This window comes from Mesocricetus auratus, unplaced genomic scaffold, assembly GCF_017639785.1.
Source record: "Mesocricetus auratus isolate SY011 unplaced genomic scaffold, BCM_Maur_2.0 Super-Scaffold_100030, whole genome shotgun sequence".
NCBI lineage: Eukaryota > Metazoa > Chordata > Mammalia > Rodentia > Cricetidae > Mesocricetus > Mesocricetus auratus.
This window is the reverse complement of record NW_024429211.1, coordinates 10,739,117-10,758,132: the sequence shown is the minus strand read 5'-3', so window position 1 is coordinate 10,758,132 and position 19,016 is coordinate 10,739,117. Positions and strand designations below refer to the sequence as shown.

The 19,016-nt window shown below is 40.0% G+C and overlaps 1 protein-coding gene across 1 annotated transcript; it reads left to right on the top strand.

The window, feature by feature from the left end:
• Positions 1 to 16,302: 16,302 nt before the first annotated feature.
• On the top strand, positions 16,303 to 18,654 carry LOC121134764 (recQ-mediated genome instability protein 1-like). Its single transcript, XM_040733339.1, has one exon. The coding sequence runs from the start codon at positions 16,451 to 16,453 to the stop codon at positions 18,284 to 18,286; it is 1,836 nt and encodes a 611-aa protein (XP_040589273.1). The 5' UTR covers positions 16,303 to 16,450; the 3' UTR covers positions 18,287 to 18,654.
• Positions 18,655 to 19,016: the final 362 nt, after the last annotated feature.

Below are 19,016 nucleotides of genomic sequence, written 5' to 3'. Positions count from 1 at the left end.
GACTGAATTTTCTTCTAATATCTGTAGATATTCTCTGTACCTGTAATCTTTAATTTGGCCTCTACCTGGGTTAGCAACATTCACATGAAACACTGACCTCACACTCAATTTGTTTTCCCTTTTTTTTAAACTGAGTATATCATTTATGGAAAATTTTATAATTAAGAAGAGCCCACATGCCTTTAATTACAGCACTCAGCATACAGAGGCAGGCAGATCTCTGTGAGTTCGAGGCCAGGCTGGACCGACAGCCTCCAAAACAATTCTGAGAAACCCTGTCTCTTAAAAACAAAACAAAAAAAGAGCCAACTACATAAATAAGTACTAAGATTGGAATATCCTATTGAAGAGATAAATATCTAAAATTTCTGGACTATTCATTTAGATAGATAACCTCTGGCACACACTATGTCAACTGCAATTGTAAAAGTGTTTGGAAATAGTAACTCTGTTAGTAGTAAGTCACTTTAGATTTTACCTTGATACCCAAGCCACACAAAGACACAACTAAGAAAGAGAGCTTCACAACAATATACCTCATGAACACTGATGCAAAATACTCAATAAAATACTGGCAAATCAGATCCATAAACACATCAAAACAATCATTCACCAAGATCAAGTAGGTTTCATCCCAGGGATGTTTCAACATACGAAAATCGTTCAATGTAATCCACCATATAAACAAGCTGAAAAACAAAAATCACATGATCATCTCACTAGATGCAGAAAATGCCTTTGACAAAATCCAACACCCTTTCATGATAAAGGTCTTGGAGAAATCTGGGATAACAGGAACATACTTAAACATAATAAAAGCTGTATAGAGCAAACCAACAGCCAACATCAAACTAAATGGAGAGAAAGTCAACACGTTTCTGCTAAAATCAGGAACAAGACAAGGCTGTCCACTCTCTCCATACCTTTTCAATATTGTACTTGATGTTCTAGCCACAGCCATACGACAACAAAAGGAGATCAAGGGGATACAAATTGGAAAGGAAGAGGTCAAAATTTCACTATTAGCAGATGATATGATATTTTACATAAATGACGCAAAGAATTCTACCAGGGAACTCTTACAGCTGATTAACACCTTCAGCAAAGTGGCAGGCTACAAGATCAACTCAAGAAAATCAGTAGCCCTACTATATACAGATGATAAAAGGGCTGAGAAAGAAATCAGGGAAACATCACCCTTTACAATTGCCACAAACAACATAAACTACCTTGGGGTAATGCTAACCAAACAAGTGAAAGACTTGTATCACAAGAACTTTGAGTCTTTAAAGAAAGAAATTAAAAAAGCCGTCAGAAAATGTAAAGATCTCCCATGCTCTTGGATAGGTAGGATCAATGTAAAAAAATGGCAATTCTGCCAAAAGCAATCTACAGATTCAATGCAATCCCCATTAAAATACAAGCACAATTATTCATAGACATTGAAGGAAACATCAATTTTGTATGGAAAAACAAAAGACCCAGGATAGGCAATACAACCTTACACAAAAAGCAACGTCTGGAGACATCACCATCCCCAACCTCAAGCTCTATTATAGTATTGGCACAAAAAAATAGACAGGTAGAGCAATGGAATCGAATTGAACACCCAGATATTAACCCATACGTGTATGAATACCTGATCTTTAACAAAGAAGCTAAAAATATACAATGGAAAAAAGAAAGCATCTTCAACAAATGGTGCTGGCATAACTGGATATAGAAGAATTCGGATAGACCCATGCGGATAGAGCCATGCACAAAACTTAAGTCCAAATGGATCAAAGACCTCAACATAAATCTAGCCACACTGAACCTCTTAGAAGAGAAAGTGGGTGGTACCCTTGGACGAATTGGTATAGGAGACAGCTTCCTGAACATAACACCAGTAGTACAGACAACAACAATTAATTAATGGGACCTCGTGAAACTGAGAAGCTTCTGCAAGGCAAAGGACATAGTCAGCAAGACAAAAAGGCAGCCCACAGAATGGAAAATGATATTCACTAACCCCACATCTTACAGAGGGCTGATCTCCAAAATTTACAAAGAATACAAGAATCAAATCTCCAAAAACATCATAGGATACAATTAAAAAGTGGGCTACAGAACTAAATGGAGAATTCCCGATAGAAGAGTCTAAAATGGCTGAGAGGCACTTGAGAAAGTGCTCAACATCCTTAGACATCCGGGAAATGCAAATAAAAACAATTCTGAGATACCATCTTACTCCTGTCATAAGGTCTAAAATCAAAAACACCTACGACAATTTATGCTGGAGAGGTTGTGGTGAAAGGGGAATTCTCCTCCACTGCTGGTGGGATTGCCAACTTGTACAGCCACTTTGGAAATCAGAATGGAGATTCCTCAGAAAAATGGGAACACACCTACTACAGACCCAGGAACTCCACTCTTAGGCATATATCCAAAAGATGTGAAGTATATCAACAGTCTCATGGCCTCTATGGGAAGGAACCATTGTCATTGAGAGCATTTACTTAAATCGATGCATATTTCATTTTTATCACCCCATTTCCTAATACGAATATACCATATTTCCAATAAGCTCCCTATTACTCATCTGGAACTTTTGCTAATATTCCTTTTTTGCGTGCTAGGAATTATCCATTATAAGACACATTATAGGAAGAATAGCTTTCATCGTTATCAGCTCATCATCAAGGATTCTTTAATAAGAAACATCATGTTATGATTCCTTGAAGCTAGTTAGGAAAAGGTCTAATTAATCTTTATGGGAATATCTGGCTTCTGCTCTCCTCACCTGTATAAAGTTCTATATGCTATTTTCTTCTGGCACCAGTGCCTGGTATATTTCATGCCATGTGGCTAATTATTCTGTGATTTGCTGTGTATATTAATGTGTTTGAGGAGTAGGTGCATTATCCTATGTAATGATAAGTATTGCGGTACTCACAAGTATTAAGAAGTAATAGTAATCTGTGCAGGTTTGTCACACATCTTTAATCCCAGCACTCAGTAGACTGAGGCAGACTGATCTCTGTAAGTTCAAGGCCAGGCTGGTCTACGGAGGGTGCTCCAGGACAGACTCAAAAGATACACAGAGAAATCCTGTCTTGAAGAAGGACCTAATTATGAGGCCGAGGAGCTGGATTGGCCATTGAAGGATAGGCTTACAACCAAGAAGGCAAGAACTTAGAGCATGGAAATTTGATCATTTTGTTCCTTTCAATGCCTCATTTCCCACTGCTTTGTGAAATGCAGGTTGATTTTATGTATCAACTTAGCTAAGCCAAGGTACCTAGTAGTTGTTAAACACTGATCCAGATATTTCTCTGAAGTTTCTCTTCAGATGGAACTAAAATTTAAATCAGTGTGTTATAAACAAGGTGAATTATCTTTCTTTTTTTTTTTTTGGTTTTTCGAGACAGGGTTTCTCTGTGGCTTTGGAGGCTGTCCTGGAACTCGCTCTGTAGACCAGCTGGTCTCGAACTCACAAAGATCCACCTGCCTCTGCCTCCCGAGTGCTGGTGTGAATTATCTTTCATAATGGAGTGAATCTCAGGGCTACAGAAGAATGTGCCAGTGAGAAGGAATGAGGTTTCAGAAGCACTGCTCTGGACTGAGTACAGGGTAAAGATGTGACTTCATCTCTCCATGGTCCTCCATTCAGCCTGTACTACAACACTGGGATTTGCCAATTTCAAAACACTTAACACCAGCTCCTGAAATTCTCAGTGTCTTGATAGAGAGATGATAAGTAGATGATAGATAAGGAATACACAGGAGAGTCAGAAGACAGAATATAGAATGTAAATAGACACATGAAAATAGAGTGATAGATGACAGATGATAGGTAATTTAAAAAATAGAGTTCCCATTGCTTTTTCGTTTCCTCTTGGGAACAACTTTTCAGGCAGGATTTGATCAGGCTTCTATCCTGTCTTTTGTGTTATTCTTGGAATAAGGAGCAGTAGTTTTTTATTGATTTACCCTTATATCTTGGCTTTTTATGCCTCAACTCCCGAGGAGAACTCAGTTCTTTTACTGTCCCAGAGTATAGTATGTACTGGGGACACATTGTTTTCTCTAACATACTATTTTAGAAATAAAAAGTACATCTTAACTTGTATAACCCTGAGTACTTATAATAAGGCTCAATTTGGTTATTTTGAGACAGGCATTTCAAATTCTTTAATGTTAATATGTGAGCGGTAAGGGCCTTAGGTTAAGCTTCAGAGACAACACATATTTTCTTTAGCTAGTTTTTACCCAGCCAGGAGAACAAAACGTCAATGAGAGACTTCTTTGTATTTAATTAGTACTACCACTCCCCTATTCATTAAATATCAATTGCACCAACATTGCAAGTCACATCACATTGATAAATTCATTTATTACAGATAAGTAAAGTAACTAATGTTCAAGAAGGCTTCAGAAGTGTAGAATAATATGAAGGAACCAAAGGGCATAAAGAAGATTCTACTGTTAGGAATTAGGAATTGGTTCCACTCAACCATCCTCATTTGCACTTATTTTAAAGTATAACATTTGCTATGGTCATGGACCTTATTAAAAGCTGAGGAATTCTTTTGCTAGGATCATTTTATCTTAGATCTCTATCTAACCATCTCTTTTAGCAGGTCCCTGCTCAGCTAACAGCATTTTTTTAGGATACAATTTGAACTGTTCCAATTGAATCCCTCTCTTCTTGTAGGACATTCATGACCATGGAATATGTCTTCACAGGCTCTTCAGGGCAGTGTCACACAGACAGCAAGGACTACAGTTGCCTCAAACTCACCCATTTCTGAATTTGATGCTCACATTTTATTACCTGCTGTGATTTAAAGACGTGAAAGAAAAAATCTGTGTACGTGATTCACCCTCTTTATGGCAATGTCTCATCTCCACTGTCCTCAGCTCTGCCTCCCATTATGGACTGAATATGAGGAAACACAGCAGGAAGAGTCATTTTCATGATAGTGGAGTGAATTCCAAAACTGATGCCATTAGCCACAAAAAGTACATCCTGTGTCCCATCATTTCAGCTGTTTCCAAGCATCTGATTTCCCCACTCTGGCTTTCTCATAAGGAAAACAAAGCACTTGTCTCTGTCTTCCTAGACATCAGGCTGATTTTTCCAAAAGACAATTAACACACTATGTCTTGTTCATAATAAACACATTTTGTCAGGTATGATGGAGTCAGCCACGGGATATGAACCAGTGGTCTCTGTTGAAATTGGACAGGCAATGTATTGTAGGTGGTGTTCTTAGCTTTTGAGAAGGATTGCCAGTCCTATTGAAAAAAGAAAGGCATACGAAAAGAAGCCCATTTTATTCCATTCTACCTCCCAGCGTGGGCTGATATCCTCTGAAACTGTAATGCCTGGAGATGTATCTGAGGTATCAAGACCCTAAGGAGAGAAACTGCAAACCTTTTTATTTCTAGGTATGGCTGATCCCTGGGAAGATGTACTGTATTTCATGGATGCCTAACATTCTTAAGGATGGTAAGAGTTTTAATTTTTTTCTACTTAATGATACAGCATCTCCTTCTACTTTCAAGACCTGTTTTAGTGAAAACCTCTTTCCTTGAAGCCAAATTAGCCCGCTGATAATTGTGGAACCCAGTCCCTCATATGTTCCAGGTAGAGAGATAAAACATTGACTGGTGAATTGATAAGCAAAAAAGAGCTGAATCAAAGTAAGTGGAGATTTTAAGTCAGAAAAGAAGAGAATGCTGGGTGGTTAAGGTCATAGTCATTTTAAAATCACATAAATCTCAATTTTTAAGCAAAAGGAAAGTAGCATCATATAAAGTCCAAGGGGTGCTCTCAGCCCTAACAATAAATAAACATCTCCTCAAATCTTAGAGAACATTCTCAAAGGGGAGCCAATGCTACATTGGAGGTCAAGTGAGAAAGCTATGCAAACTCCTTGCAACGGCCAAGGAACTCCAGGCCTTTATGAGAACTGTGTGTAGACCTAGCTAAATTACAGTTTCCTTTCTGTTCCCCTTTGTCTGTGTCTTACATTACATGCACAGATTTCTGTTGGAAAAAAGACTCACTGGCCTCTGTCAGCTCCAAATATGGGACCTCATGATTGTTCTTGAAGTCTAATAGTCAAATTATCATTCTTTCCCAGGAAATGGCGTAACTTGAATAGGGATAGGACACCCCAGTGTACTATACAGTGTGGTCCACACAATTGTGTCCCTCAACAAGGCATATGGAACCTAATTTTTATTTATGTGGTATTGAGAGGTCATTAGGACATTCAGGTAGATGAAGCTGTCAATTGTGTTATCTTAGGAGAAAAACTTGAGGACGGCCTTTTCTATTTTACTGCAATAGCAAAACAAGATAATGCCAAGCCCAAGGAAGGGCAAGCTGTAGTCTCCAGAATGATGAGCAATGAATTTATATTCTTTATAAATTACTTAGTATAAGATATTTTTATAGCAGCCAAAGTTGGCTAAGACACTGTACTTCATACAATCAAACAGCCTTTCCTGAGAATCCCTGTGGACTTTAACTGGCTCTTTTAAACATCTTTCAGGAACCACAATGCTACATACAGCATGTGGATATTTGTTCTATATTCCACAAAGACATAAAGCAAGGGTCATTCTTCCCCTTAACCTAACTTATCTCTTTGTAGCTGATTTGGCATATCCAGATGCAGTAATACTTTCTCTAACCCAATATGAAATAATCATCCATCATTCTTCCTCCACACAATGTCATCACTAAGAATTTGTTGGCCTTTCCAGGAAGAGTGTAGAAACATTCTCAGAAATTAGTTATTATTTGTTTCTACACCATTTGTCAAGACCTCCTGGAACTTGAATACACACATTAACTAACACAGTAGTTGGGTTTATGAGCTGAAACATCAGAAAGACTACCAGCTAATATAAGCAGAACATTTACTCAAAGATTATCAGCCAGCTCTCAGGGTCTGGGAAAGACAGAGAATCAGTCAGGCCTTCGTACAACTGTAGAGCAATGCTTAGAATCTAGAACAGCCCCATCCTGTTATAGCCTTCATCCCTATAGAAAACATACATGGAATTTTGCACTCACTTCCCTGGTGACATCAGGTCAGGCTGTCCGGCCTTGTCATGACCATCACTCTTGCTTTTGCAGATTAGTGTGACTGCTGGAGCCATCAGACTCTGGAGAAAGAATCTGGATAGCACTCAAATCTTCACATCAATGGCATGTTACTCAGAATTCTGGAAAGATGCAGGTGAAGCAGGGGCCTGGTTCATGTCAATATCCCTTAGTGTTAAAAATGTTGAGATGGCAATTTCATATGTGTTTTGCTTTTCAGTGGAGGATTGAGTTCTGTGAGATTTTTCCACTCCCCATTAAGGAAGAGGGATACACAGAGGATAGTTAACTTGAAGAAGAAGAAGAAGAAGAAGAAGAAGAAGAAGAAGAAGAAGAAGAAGAAGAAGAAGAAGAAGAAGAAGAAGAAGAGTCTTGATGGCAACTCATGAATGATGTCCAAACTCATGTCATCTCCACATGATTTTTAGAACCAGAGCCAACTATTTATGTTCTTGACTGTGATGATTCTTCATGTCTAGATGCAACAAATGGGCACTGAGCATGTTTGCTGGTTTCATTGGCCTCACTCTGATACTAAAGTAGCTAAGTGTATACAACACACTGATGCCACTCACCACTCATACAGCTTCCAGCAGATCTCCATCCCAAATTTCAGATGCAAGTTATCAGCAATAGGTTTCATAGAGTGAATAGACTTATTTTAAGGTATCTCTTCAGTCCCAGGACTAAGTTATGACAGCCATGAAGACTTCTGAAATAAGACATGGAGCCTACTCAGTATCAATGAGTGACAGATGAGGTGATGTAACAGCCAGAAGGCCTGTTAGTGACAGTGTGGGAGGTAGAGTAGCTAGAGACATCCCAACCAACATTTAGGGCATCAGACAGGCTTTCTAGGTGATTTCTGCTTCTCTCCTGGTATTCATATATCCTCTATTTTATGTTACCATGAATTCAATTCTGAGTAAACCACAAAAAGAAACTGCAATGTGGAGTTTGCGGGTGGAGGTTTGGGGAAGAGTTAAAACGGGATGGGTAACATTTAGAATTATTGCATTAATACATGAATTTTAAATATAATCAGCAAAACATTATTATAAGTATTTACAGGACACTAAAAATGACAATGCTAGGTATTGATTGAGTTCAGCAAGCACGAACAATGTGTGTTAGTTGTACTAAATTAGAAGGATTTCTCTTGTTAGGCAGAGGGGCATGTGTCTGTGGCTGTATCACTAGAGGGTTAGAGACAGGAATCTTGCAGGGTTGAGGTCAACCTGGACCACAGAATGATACCCTGTCTCTTTAACAAAACAAACAAAAGCAAGTAACCAATAAAGTGCCAACTTTTATAACTTCTCTCCCCTTTTACCATTTAACTTCTACATACCAGCATTTGCAGTAAGTATGAATATCAATTTTTATTTGGCATTAACTTTTGCATTGGGTAATTTTGGTTTCAAATGATTTCAATTTAATCTTTCTTATTTTAATAATTAAGACACTTAGATGGTACGTTTAAGTAGGAATAACCAGGGCATATAGATATCAGGGAAGTTATGCCACATGTTCCAGGAACTTATATACATTGTTTTTTATATTCAGTATCTCTGTCCCTTATGTATGTATATACATATGCATGTAGATATACATCCATATTTTTGTAGAAGTATAGAATTATACCCATTCTAAGTTAATAATTATTTTTTGCTTTTGATAGAAGTACCTTTCCAAAGCTCCTGGTTAGTAAATCACTAGAGGAGATTCGAGATGTGGTTGACTAGTCTTTCTGTCTTTCTTCTCTAAAACTATGTCAACATCAGCAGTTGGCTGCTACAGTAATATGAAGTGAAGTACAGTAAATCTGAGGAGTTAGTTGGTTCCTGTTTTTTGAGTAAGAATAGTTTCACCATCCAAACCAGACTTCGAACACTTAGCACACAACTTGACCTTTGGGGTCACTGGCCTCATGGACCTGCATAATCTGTTTGCTCAGAGCATCATGGTTGATGCATGCCAACCCCGGCCGCAGGAAGTGGGAACAGGGTGGGCATAACCCTTAACCGCTTGTACACTAGTGCACCATCACACAGAAAGCTTGCACATTCAGAGAAATATCTCAATTGCCAAGCTGCCAACAGTATTGCAAAATCCACATGAGCCTGTGATCTGTGTTGGGATCTCATCATTTCTCTTTGAAGGGCATCAGGCAAGACAGCATTCTTTTTCAATAACTCACATGAGAAGAATGTATGTATGTATGTATGTATATATGTATGTGTTTCATCCTCTTGAGCTGTCATCTGCACAGAAAGTCATATGGAAACTTACTGTTCATTTTGGTGGTATTGAGAGGTTGAGCCTTTGCAATTTGGAAGAGATTAGGGTGTGCAGGAAGGTGATGCTATATGAATGTTGTTATCCTGACAGGAAATCTTGTCAGAGTGCCCTCTGTTTTTTTCCTGCCACAAGAGGGCACTTGGAATACGCCATATAGGTTCATGTGACCGCACAAACATTCATTTGCTTCTCTCTAACCCTCCATCTCCTGCTTCCTGATATGCTGCCCCATTATCATTATTTCTTAGCCTGGGAAATTAGGAAAGGTCCGTAAGAAGAACCAGACTCAAGTAGTGCACTCCTGTGAGTTCTCACTGGAGGTTAAGTTGTTGCCCAAAATTATAGTATAAGAAGAAGGAGGAGGAGCAGGAGGGGGAAAAGGGGAGAGGAGGAGGAGGAGGAGGAGGAGGAGGAGGAGGAGGAGGAGGAGGAGGAGGAGAAGGAGAAGCCCGAAACAAAAATTCAAACCCTGAACTATGCTTTTGGTATCTATTAGAGGATTCACCTAGAAAGACTTCCCAATGCCCTGACATGCAGCAAATTCAAACAAGTTGGGGCTTCTCTTGCTTTGTTTCTTTTCGTCCCCAGGTCTTCAGCCATGGTCAAAGGCATGCATGCTCCATATGGGGATTTGAGATGGTATCAGTAGCAATGGAAGTGGCATGAGGACATGTGGTTTGTGTCTTCTTTGTGTGTGGTGTGTGGTGTGTGCGTGTGTGTGTGTGTGTGTGTGTGTGTGTGTATGCATGCATGTTCATGTATTCCTGTGTGTTCACAACTGTGTGCAAACTAATGTGTACATTTCAAAATTCTAAGGTTTCTACTATCGGAAGATATTTCTTACAGGGTTTATAGCCTGGGTCATCTTTCACATTCCCTCATACTGTGTTATAATCAGCATCAGCTTTTCTTGTTCTAATTTTAAATCTGAAATGACAGAAATGATTACAGATGTAACATTGATTTATTAACAGGCTCTACTCAGAGAGGAAAATGAATGTTATCCCATTAAAATGTCTTGCAGATTTTTAAAATATTCAAATGGGGAAAAGCGGTAATTTTAGATAAAAGAAATCCGGTCTGTATTTATCCCCCATAAGACACAGGGAAAACCTAGAGGATAGGAATTGATGATTCATTTTTTGTTCATTACTTTCCAAACAGACGGAAAATGGACAAATCATTACTACCAGAAGATGTGTCCCAATTCCCATTTTTATTTTGGTTTTGTATTTTGTATGGCTTTTAGCTTTACTGGTTTCAGTATATAGATTTTTTGATCCACGCGTCACTGTAGCCTGAGAATGACTGATGGAATTTGCAGAGAGCAACACACTTTGGACACAGGTCAATCTTGAAGTGGTACATCTGCCACTGTTCAGTGGGTGACTATTAGCATCTGGATTCCTAAGGACTCCTACACCTGGGACAGACACCTGAATGTATGTCAGTGGCAGACTCCCAAGTCATAGGACTCCATAAATGCATGATTCACAGAGATCTGATGCAGTCAGTGATTGCAGGATACCCTGGTGTGTCTGAGAGTCACCTGTATCTATTAACCTCTCCACCTGTCTGTAGCCAGTGTCTGTGATGCACAGAGCAGACTATTAGATGACTATATGCTTTAGACTTATGAAGAATTAAGATCCACTTTTTGGTTCCTTTGTCCTAGGCTTAAATCTTATTCCATGAAAATCTGGAGAAGTCTGCATTAGATGGACAGACTTCTGCTGCAGCTGAGAGTATGAACACTATAGAGGGTTGCTGTTTCACATGTTAAAGTATTACTAGAAGTGTTCCAGTCTCAATGTGTTAATTCATTTATTCCTGATGACAGTATTACAAGATGAATTAAGTGATATTTTAACTCTTCATAAATACTGTGGCTTTGATTAGAGATACTCATTGTGGGGGGGCATGGCTCAGTTGTTAATGACTTTGACTCATAACTAAAAGAACAAGTGAAACTAAATAATTGCCAAACACAGTGTAGCAAAATAGCAGTTTCAGTGACAGTTTCCTCTGGTCCCTAACCACTATGTTTTCCTGGTAAAGCATGATCACTCTTCCCCTTCCTACCAGGAGGAGACCTTATGTCTTGAATTCCTTCTGTAGTCCTTATTGGAGTTTAGAAACATCTTCCAAATATATACCTTAGATTGCCACAAGATGGCAGGATTACATCTCCAAGGAGAGATACCCATTTAATGGGCCATTTGGAGGAAATTCAGGCTATCATCCTACCATCAGTTCTAGGAATGCCAAAGCCACAGGAATGCCAAACTCAGAGCCACCAAGGAAACCATTACCTGGGATCCTGTTTAGAATGTGAATACAGCCTTGGGATCTGCCTTATATCTTCATGAATCACAAATTTTAGAATAAATGCATTATTGTTTTCTCTTTACCAAATACTTATTTTCTTAAACTCAAGAACATTCGTTTTTTTTTTAATTTCTCTGTGCTTTGAGGCCATAGGCCTGATACAGATTATCACTTTCAGCTGAGAGTCCTAACCTATGAGTGAAGCACGAAATCCATTGTGAGCTTTCAGAAGAAATACAGAAGAGAATATCAAGTACACTTATTAGAGACAAGGTTTCTCTGTAAAGGTGCTTGGTTAATAATGTAAAGTGTTCAAGTGCTGTGAGGAATGGTCAAGCACCCTTAAGTGCTTTAGAGCTGCAATGAGAGACATCTCCATATGATGCAAGTCATCATGGCAATGCCTGAGCTAAGTAAGAGGGACAGGAAAATGAAAGGGTAGTGGTTAATCACCAACTTCAACAGGTAGACTGCAGAGAAGAGGCCATGCCTTGCAGTTCTGTACTGCTCCAGAGGAGGTAAAACAAAAACCTGTGAGTCCACTAATTGGGAAAATCTTTAAGTGTGTGGCAGAAGGTCAATGACTTTCTGAGTTTAACAGAGAATTTATTCCTACATTACTATAATGGGGTATTAGTAAATCTATTCATAATGAAAAAGAACCTATAAACTGGGAAGTGTTTTCCTACTGTCAAGTTCTGCTAGAACATAGACGCATCATTAAGATGGAAAGCTTCCCAGCACAAGGGGCATCATCTGCGCTCCTTCTCACTTCTCTCTCTTACCTTTGTTTGGTTTTAGGAATTCTACTGCTAGGACAAATTGTAGGGTGAGAAAAAGGTAATTCAATCTCTGAATGGGGAGGAGCTCAGCTGCTGAGCAGTAGCCTGAACTGTGCAAGCTCCTGCACTCAATAACCTGCTGTACAGTAACAATAGTATAAGGGTGATGTCATCTCAGAGTGTCAGGCTTATTCAGGGCCTTGTCCTTTTGAAAAACAGAGGTTCTGCTTGGAGCCCGAATCTCCCACTCTAACCTCTGTCACTGTGAGGTTGGGAACTTAGCAAGCTGAGTTCTCCAAGACCACAGGTGTGATACAAGTTTGACTAGCTTCTGAGGCAGAGATTAACAGGGTGGAGAGAAACTGTTTTCAAGCAGATGTCCATTTCAATAAAACTCACAAGCAAACAAGGAACAGCTGTAGAGAAATCACGTAAACTAGCTCACAGCCATCAAGGAATTGGTGGTACCCTCTAGAGATTCAACAAAATTGCCTGAAACCTCGAGACATATGATCTCAGATTAGCATGCACAGGTGATGTTGCCATCACACCACAAACAAGTCAACTTCAGAGTCCTGAGTAAGTTTCTCTTCCCACATGTGAGGTCGTTGACATTCAGCCTACATGTCTCTCTGATCCCAGACAGTTGCATGGAAGGAAATTGTGACCAGCAACTTCTAGGATTTTTTCTATGAAATATAAATCTGAGGGAAATTGATTACAGGTGTGTGTGTGTGTGTGTGTGTGTGTGTGTGTATGATGTTTGTGTAGGATTTAAGCAAAACATACTCAAAACAGTTGTCACAAAGCTAGAAACATAGTAAAACAACCCACTTATTATTCAATCTACAGTAAATACACTAAAAACTCAAGTTATTATAGCTGTAAAGAGCACTAATTATTCCTTTATTTATTATTTCACTAACTCACTCACTCATTAGTTGACACCTAAGATCTGAGAAACAAATGTGCTCACCATATTCCTGTCTTTCCTTCAATCCCCCTTGGGAGTCTCTTTGCTCTAACCCTAGATGAAATTGATATAAATCTGCACACAGAGCAGAGCAGTCAGAGTGGAGACAGAATGGAGATTTATGTAGAAAACACCTGGTTGCCATCCACACACTGGTCATTACCATAACCACATTGACACCCACTCATGCCCAGGGGATGGGATGATTGCCTCCTAAGATAGAAGAGAGTTCTCCCAATAAGAAGAAAAGAGTCAGTGAAGAACTGTTCTGTTTGGACTCTAGATTTAGACAGTACCTAATACAACATAATAAAATACAAAGCAATAGCAAGCCAACTAGATTAAGCAAAAAAAACCTGAAGTCTAACTGATTGAATTTTAGAATGTTTAACACTTGGTAAGAGAGTATCAGATGAGCCTATAAAACAGTACCGTCATTTTGTTTTAGGAGTGTGCTTACAGCAATGTGCACAAGAGCACTGAGCTCAGTGATGGAGTATAGTGCCTTGTGAATGGGGTGCTGCCAGCCTCTATACAGATATTCTCTGCCTGATGGGCTGTGCGGGAGAATGTTTACCTCCCAGAGAACCGCTGAACTAAAGTCTCACTCTAGCTTTCATATGTTATCATTCAGTACTTAAACATGACCAGAGGCCAAAGCAAATAGGAATCCTCAGCCTTGGAACTTCAGCCTCCAAACTTGGGTGAAAAATTACCCTCTTTACTGTACATAGTCAGTTTGCCTTAGGCATTTGGTTAATGTGACAATAAGAACAGCCACAATCCCAGATCTGTTACTAATGTATCCCAATGTAAATGAGTTAGAACGAGGCCCTTGTTCCTACAGTTTGTACTTGAGGATCCCTAAAAAAGAAGCAAGCCAGTTTTTTATCTAGGTTCATTTTATGTTTATTTGTGTGTATGTGTGTATATGCTATACATACTAGTGAGTGCATGTGTCCATGGAATCCAAAGACATGGGGTACCCGGGAACTGAAGTTAACAGGAGACAGTGAGCTGCCTCTTTTGTCTTCTAAAAACCCAGCCCGGGTCCTCTATAAGCACAGTAGGTGCTCATGTACTTTTAATACCTAAGGGATCTCTAAGCATGGAGGCCATCCTAAATCCAAACATTGCTGAATTAAAATGCATACTTTGTGATGTACTTGCATCTGGTCACTCAGCAAGTAGCTCAAAACACAGATTCCCAGGCATAATGCAACAGATCATGAGCATGCCATCCCTGAGTAGAATTTAGGGATCCACACTTCACAAGAGCACTAGGAGATTTCTACAGAGTCAAAACTGAACAGCAGAGGATGCAGAAATTGTGACCTAGCCACTCTGCAGGGATTTGTTGGACTTTTAAGACTCATGTGGTTGTTCCTCAGGGAGAGGGTAATATATAAAAGCATTTATTATGTCCCTGCTCCTGCTGTACCTTAAATGTCAGAGGGAGTCGTAGATGAAGGCCACACTCTATGCCTGGAGAGTATTTTCCAATCTTCCTTTGTAGTTTGAGGTTTCTATAGAAACTTATGTCTTAGGCTTCAAAGCATTCACAATTTTCTGAGCAAGACCAGTTAGCATATGTTTTTGGCTTTAATGGGCAATGTAAAATAATCTTCCATACTGTAACCTGTATGTATTTGCAATTTTTATTTACTTTAGCTATTTTAAAATTCCAGAACCATACCATATCACATGATCTATAAGAGAAAAAAGGTAAAAATGAAAAGAAAAGCAAGCAAGGAGTGGAGTTTGGTTCATAGGATCAGTGTGCTGACTCCTCACTGAGCCCAGGGACACGGTCTATGTGGAAATTCTCTGATCTGTCCTTGTGCTCCGGGTCCTATTTAAGTGTTCTCATGCAAGAGGCCTCAAGGAAGTCTCCTGTTTACTTTCTGGGCACAGGCACAGCATCCTGACACAGGGCTGGTGGAGTTCAAATGGTGTAATGCAATGTCTGTTAGGTCACTATTAGGATAGGGAAAGCCACTTTGTGTGTCATCCACCACCATGCTCGTTTTGTTCTTTCTGCCACTCCAGAATTAACAGCACTGACATGGTCATTATCATGTTGTTCCTCTTGTCACTTGATACAGCTTTAAACATCATGGACTCCAGTTCAGAGCAAAAGGCAAGGTTGTGTTTCTATGTGTGAGGGAGTATGATCAAATATATGTAGGGAGATACAAGACCACTCTCTTTGTAGGACAGTTGCCTACTTGTATATACCCTACAGTGCAATCTGCAATTGTTCTCCTACTTCCTGCCAAACCCTTCCTCACATTTCTACCCGCGTCTACTGTTTTCGTGTGAACCTTTTTTCTCTATACCAGAGGTTCCAGAGGATTTTTTTCACCTTAAAATCTTCTTTGCTGGCAAAATTTATATAAGAAATTGGTGGCCCGGGCCGTCAGGCCGCGGCGCCGCCTGAGGAAGCCTCGGGCTTGGGGGCCGGCACCGAGCCGCCGCCCCGCTCCCCGGGGCCCGCACAGCCGAGCCCCGGCCGACCCCGGATACCTACACGGCCGCGACCGAGCGCGAGGCGAGCACGACGGCGATGTCCGTGCAGCGGGGAAACAGAGGATAATGGCGTCTGCAGCGCTGTCGCCTGGAGCGCCCTCCTCTCTCGCTCTCACTTGCTCTCCCTCACTCGCTTGCTCCCTCTCCCTCCCTCCCTCATGCTCGTTCGCGCACTCTGGAGCGATGGGAGGGGGAGGGGAGCGCGGCCGCTGCTCTCGCGAGATCTGAGGCAGGCGCTCATGTGCGGTGGGAGGGGGTTGGCTCCAGGGTCTCTGCGAACCCTGGGGGAGCCCCGCGGGGGTTGGAGCCCGGGACCCCGGTCATTTCTCTGCAATAGAGGCTTTGAGTATTCCACTGACCGCCCAGCTGGAGACAGTGTCATCAAATCTCATGCTGCCCTGAGGAGCAGTGGATGTGTGTGCTCTTATTTTGAAAATGAGTGTAAATAGTGCTGTATTAAGAGTTGAAACCTATGTTAAAGTGCCTCTACCCTGGCTGGAAGCATGTGTTAACTGGATCCAAGAAGAAAATGAAAATACTAATTTGAGGCAAGCACAAGTAAATAAACAGGTGTTGGAGCAATGGCTTCTTACTGACCTGAGAGACTTGGAACATCCTCTCTTACCTGATAACATTTTAGAAATCCCAAAGGGAGAACTGAATGGATTTTATGCTCTGCAGATCAATTCCTTGGTTGATGTAAGTCAGCCTGCATATTCCCAGATACAAAAGCTGAGAGGAAAGAATACAACCAATGATCTAGTTTCAGCTGAAACACAGGTTACCCCAAAACCATGGGAAGCAAGGCCTTCATGGATGCTCATGCTGCAGCTCACCGATGGTGTCACACAAATCCAAGGGATGGAATATCAGTCTGTTCCAGCTCTCCATGGTGGTCTTCCTCCAGGTACAAAAATTTTGGTTCATGGACGAATTTCCTTTCGTCTTGGTGTTCTCTTGTTGAAACCGGAAAATGTGAGGGTATTAGGGGTTGAGGTAGATGGTCTTTCAGAAGAATATGCTCAGGAAAAAGTACTTGGAAGACTGATTGGTGAGCTAGACCCTGCAGTCTCAGTTGTACCAAATGACTCTGCTCACAATGTGCCCAGAGTTTCGGGGTCGGGGTCAGACCCTGCTTTAGGACCTTCAGATGAAGAGCTCTTGGCAAGTCTTTATGAAAGTGAGGGACCTGCAGCAAACGATGATGCATCCATGGGAGCAAGCGGCTTCAGCGCAGGCAGTTCCTTAAATACTACTCCCACAGGCCAGTCTGATTTTGAGCCAGGATGGAATATTTCTTCAAGGCAAAAGGAGAAACCAAACCAATCTGTGCATTTCTCTAATGGAGAGTTTGATGACTTTTCACTGGAAGAGGCCTTGCTTTTAGAAGAAACTGTCCAGAAAGAACAGATGGAAACCAAAGCATTGCAGCCACCAACTTTGAAGAAAAACACAGATAGATGTGTAGACTCACATAAACCTAATACTCAGAACCACACTGATTTGATTCATAAACAAGGAAACAACAATTGCAATGAAAAAAAATTATCTGAACAAATAATTCATGAAGACAAATTTTTTGACTGTCTATCTGCTAGAGACCATCATAAGAGACTCCTAGCCCATGACTTTACAAATGACAGTAAGACTTTGGGAGTAGATAATACGACAAAAGAAAACATCGACAGTTCACGTGAACATTGCTTAAGTAATAAAATGTTAAAGAGAAAACAAGGAACCTGTCTATCAGAAAAGAGTTCAGAGATCTCTGATGAAAATAGCTACCCTTTTCAGACTTGTTCTTCAGAATCACTTGAGAATAATACTGATCTTTCCGTCGGCATGGACTTAAATTCTCCACCTTTTATCTATTTGGCTGTTCTAATGGCCAGAAAGCCAAAGGAAGTTACCACTGTGAAAGTCAAAGCCTTTATTGTCACTTTAACTGGGAATCTCTCAAGCTCTGGTGGCTGTTGGTGTGTAACTACAAAGGTTTCTGATGGCACCGCATATCTAGATGTAAATTTTATAGATGAAATACTTACCAGTATGATAGGGTTTTCAGTACCAGAAATGAAACAATTAAAAAAGGACCCTCTTAAATATCAGACCTTCCTAAAAGGGTTACAAAAATGTCAGCGAGATCTGATAGATTTGTGTTGCCTAATGACTATTTCATTTAATCCTTCTTCAGGTAAAGCCATGGTACTTGAATTACAAGATGTCAGTGTGGAGCACCTTGAGAACCTAAAGAAGCGGCTAAAAAAATAATTGGCCAAAATGCTATTGGAGTATACCTTAAGACATGCAAATATTTGTAATCAAATTTGTTCATATTCTTATTTTTTAAATTCTGTAAAAGAAGAAAAAGCTTCAGAGCTTAAAAAATGGATGATATTGCTCTGTTCAAGAGGCTTTCTGCCAAGCCTGCGTTTGACCCTCTGGTCCCTTGTAGCTTAAAAGAGGAGCCAACTCCCAGAATCTGTTGATCATCCTCCACACATGCAGCATGGAATTCATACAGATACCCACACGTATATACTAAATGACATTTAAAAATAAAGATATTTAATTAAAAAAAGAAATTGGTGAACAAATCAAATATTTACTGATAATAAAACATAAACCTATTTTAATGATTCTGTAGTATACGCATAATTTTACTATTTACTCAAAATGGTAGTTAATTTGCACATTGATGAGAAGGATGCACTTGTTTATTTTTACATCAAGTATTAAATCTAGAACAAAACTTTAAATATCAGAAATGCAGAATATCTCAATATTTTTCTTAGAGTTCATTTCTATTTTATTTTGCAGTTGTGCTGAGAATGCTGCTTCAAATAACCACTTAGACAAAATGACAAAAGTATGTTTAGAGACATGTTAAATTGCTGAAAATACTTACCTAACTCCCAGCTAGCCAGATTTAATTTAATGAGTACGTGCATGCATCCATGTGTATGTTTGTGTGTGTGTGTGTGTGTGTGTGTGTGTGTGT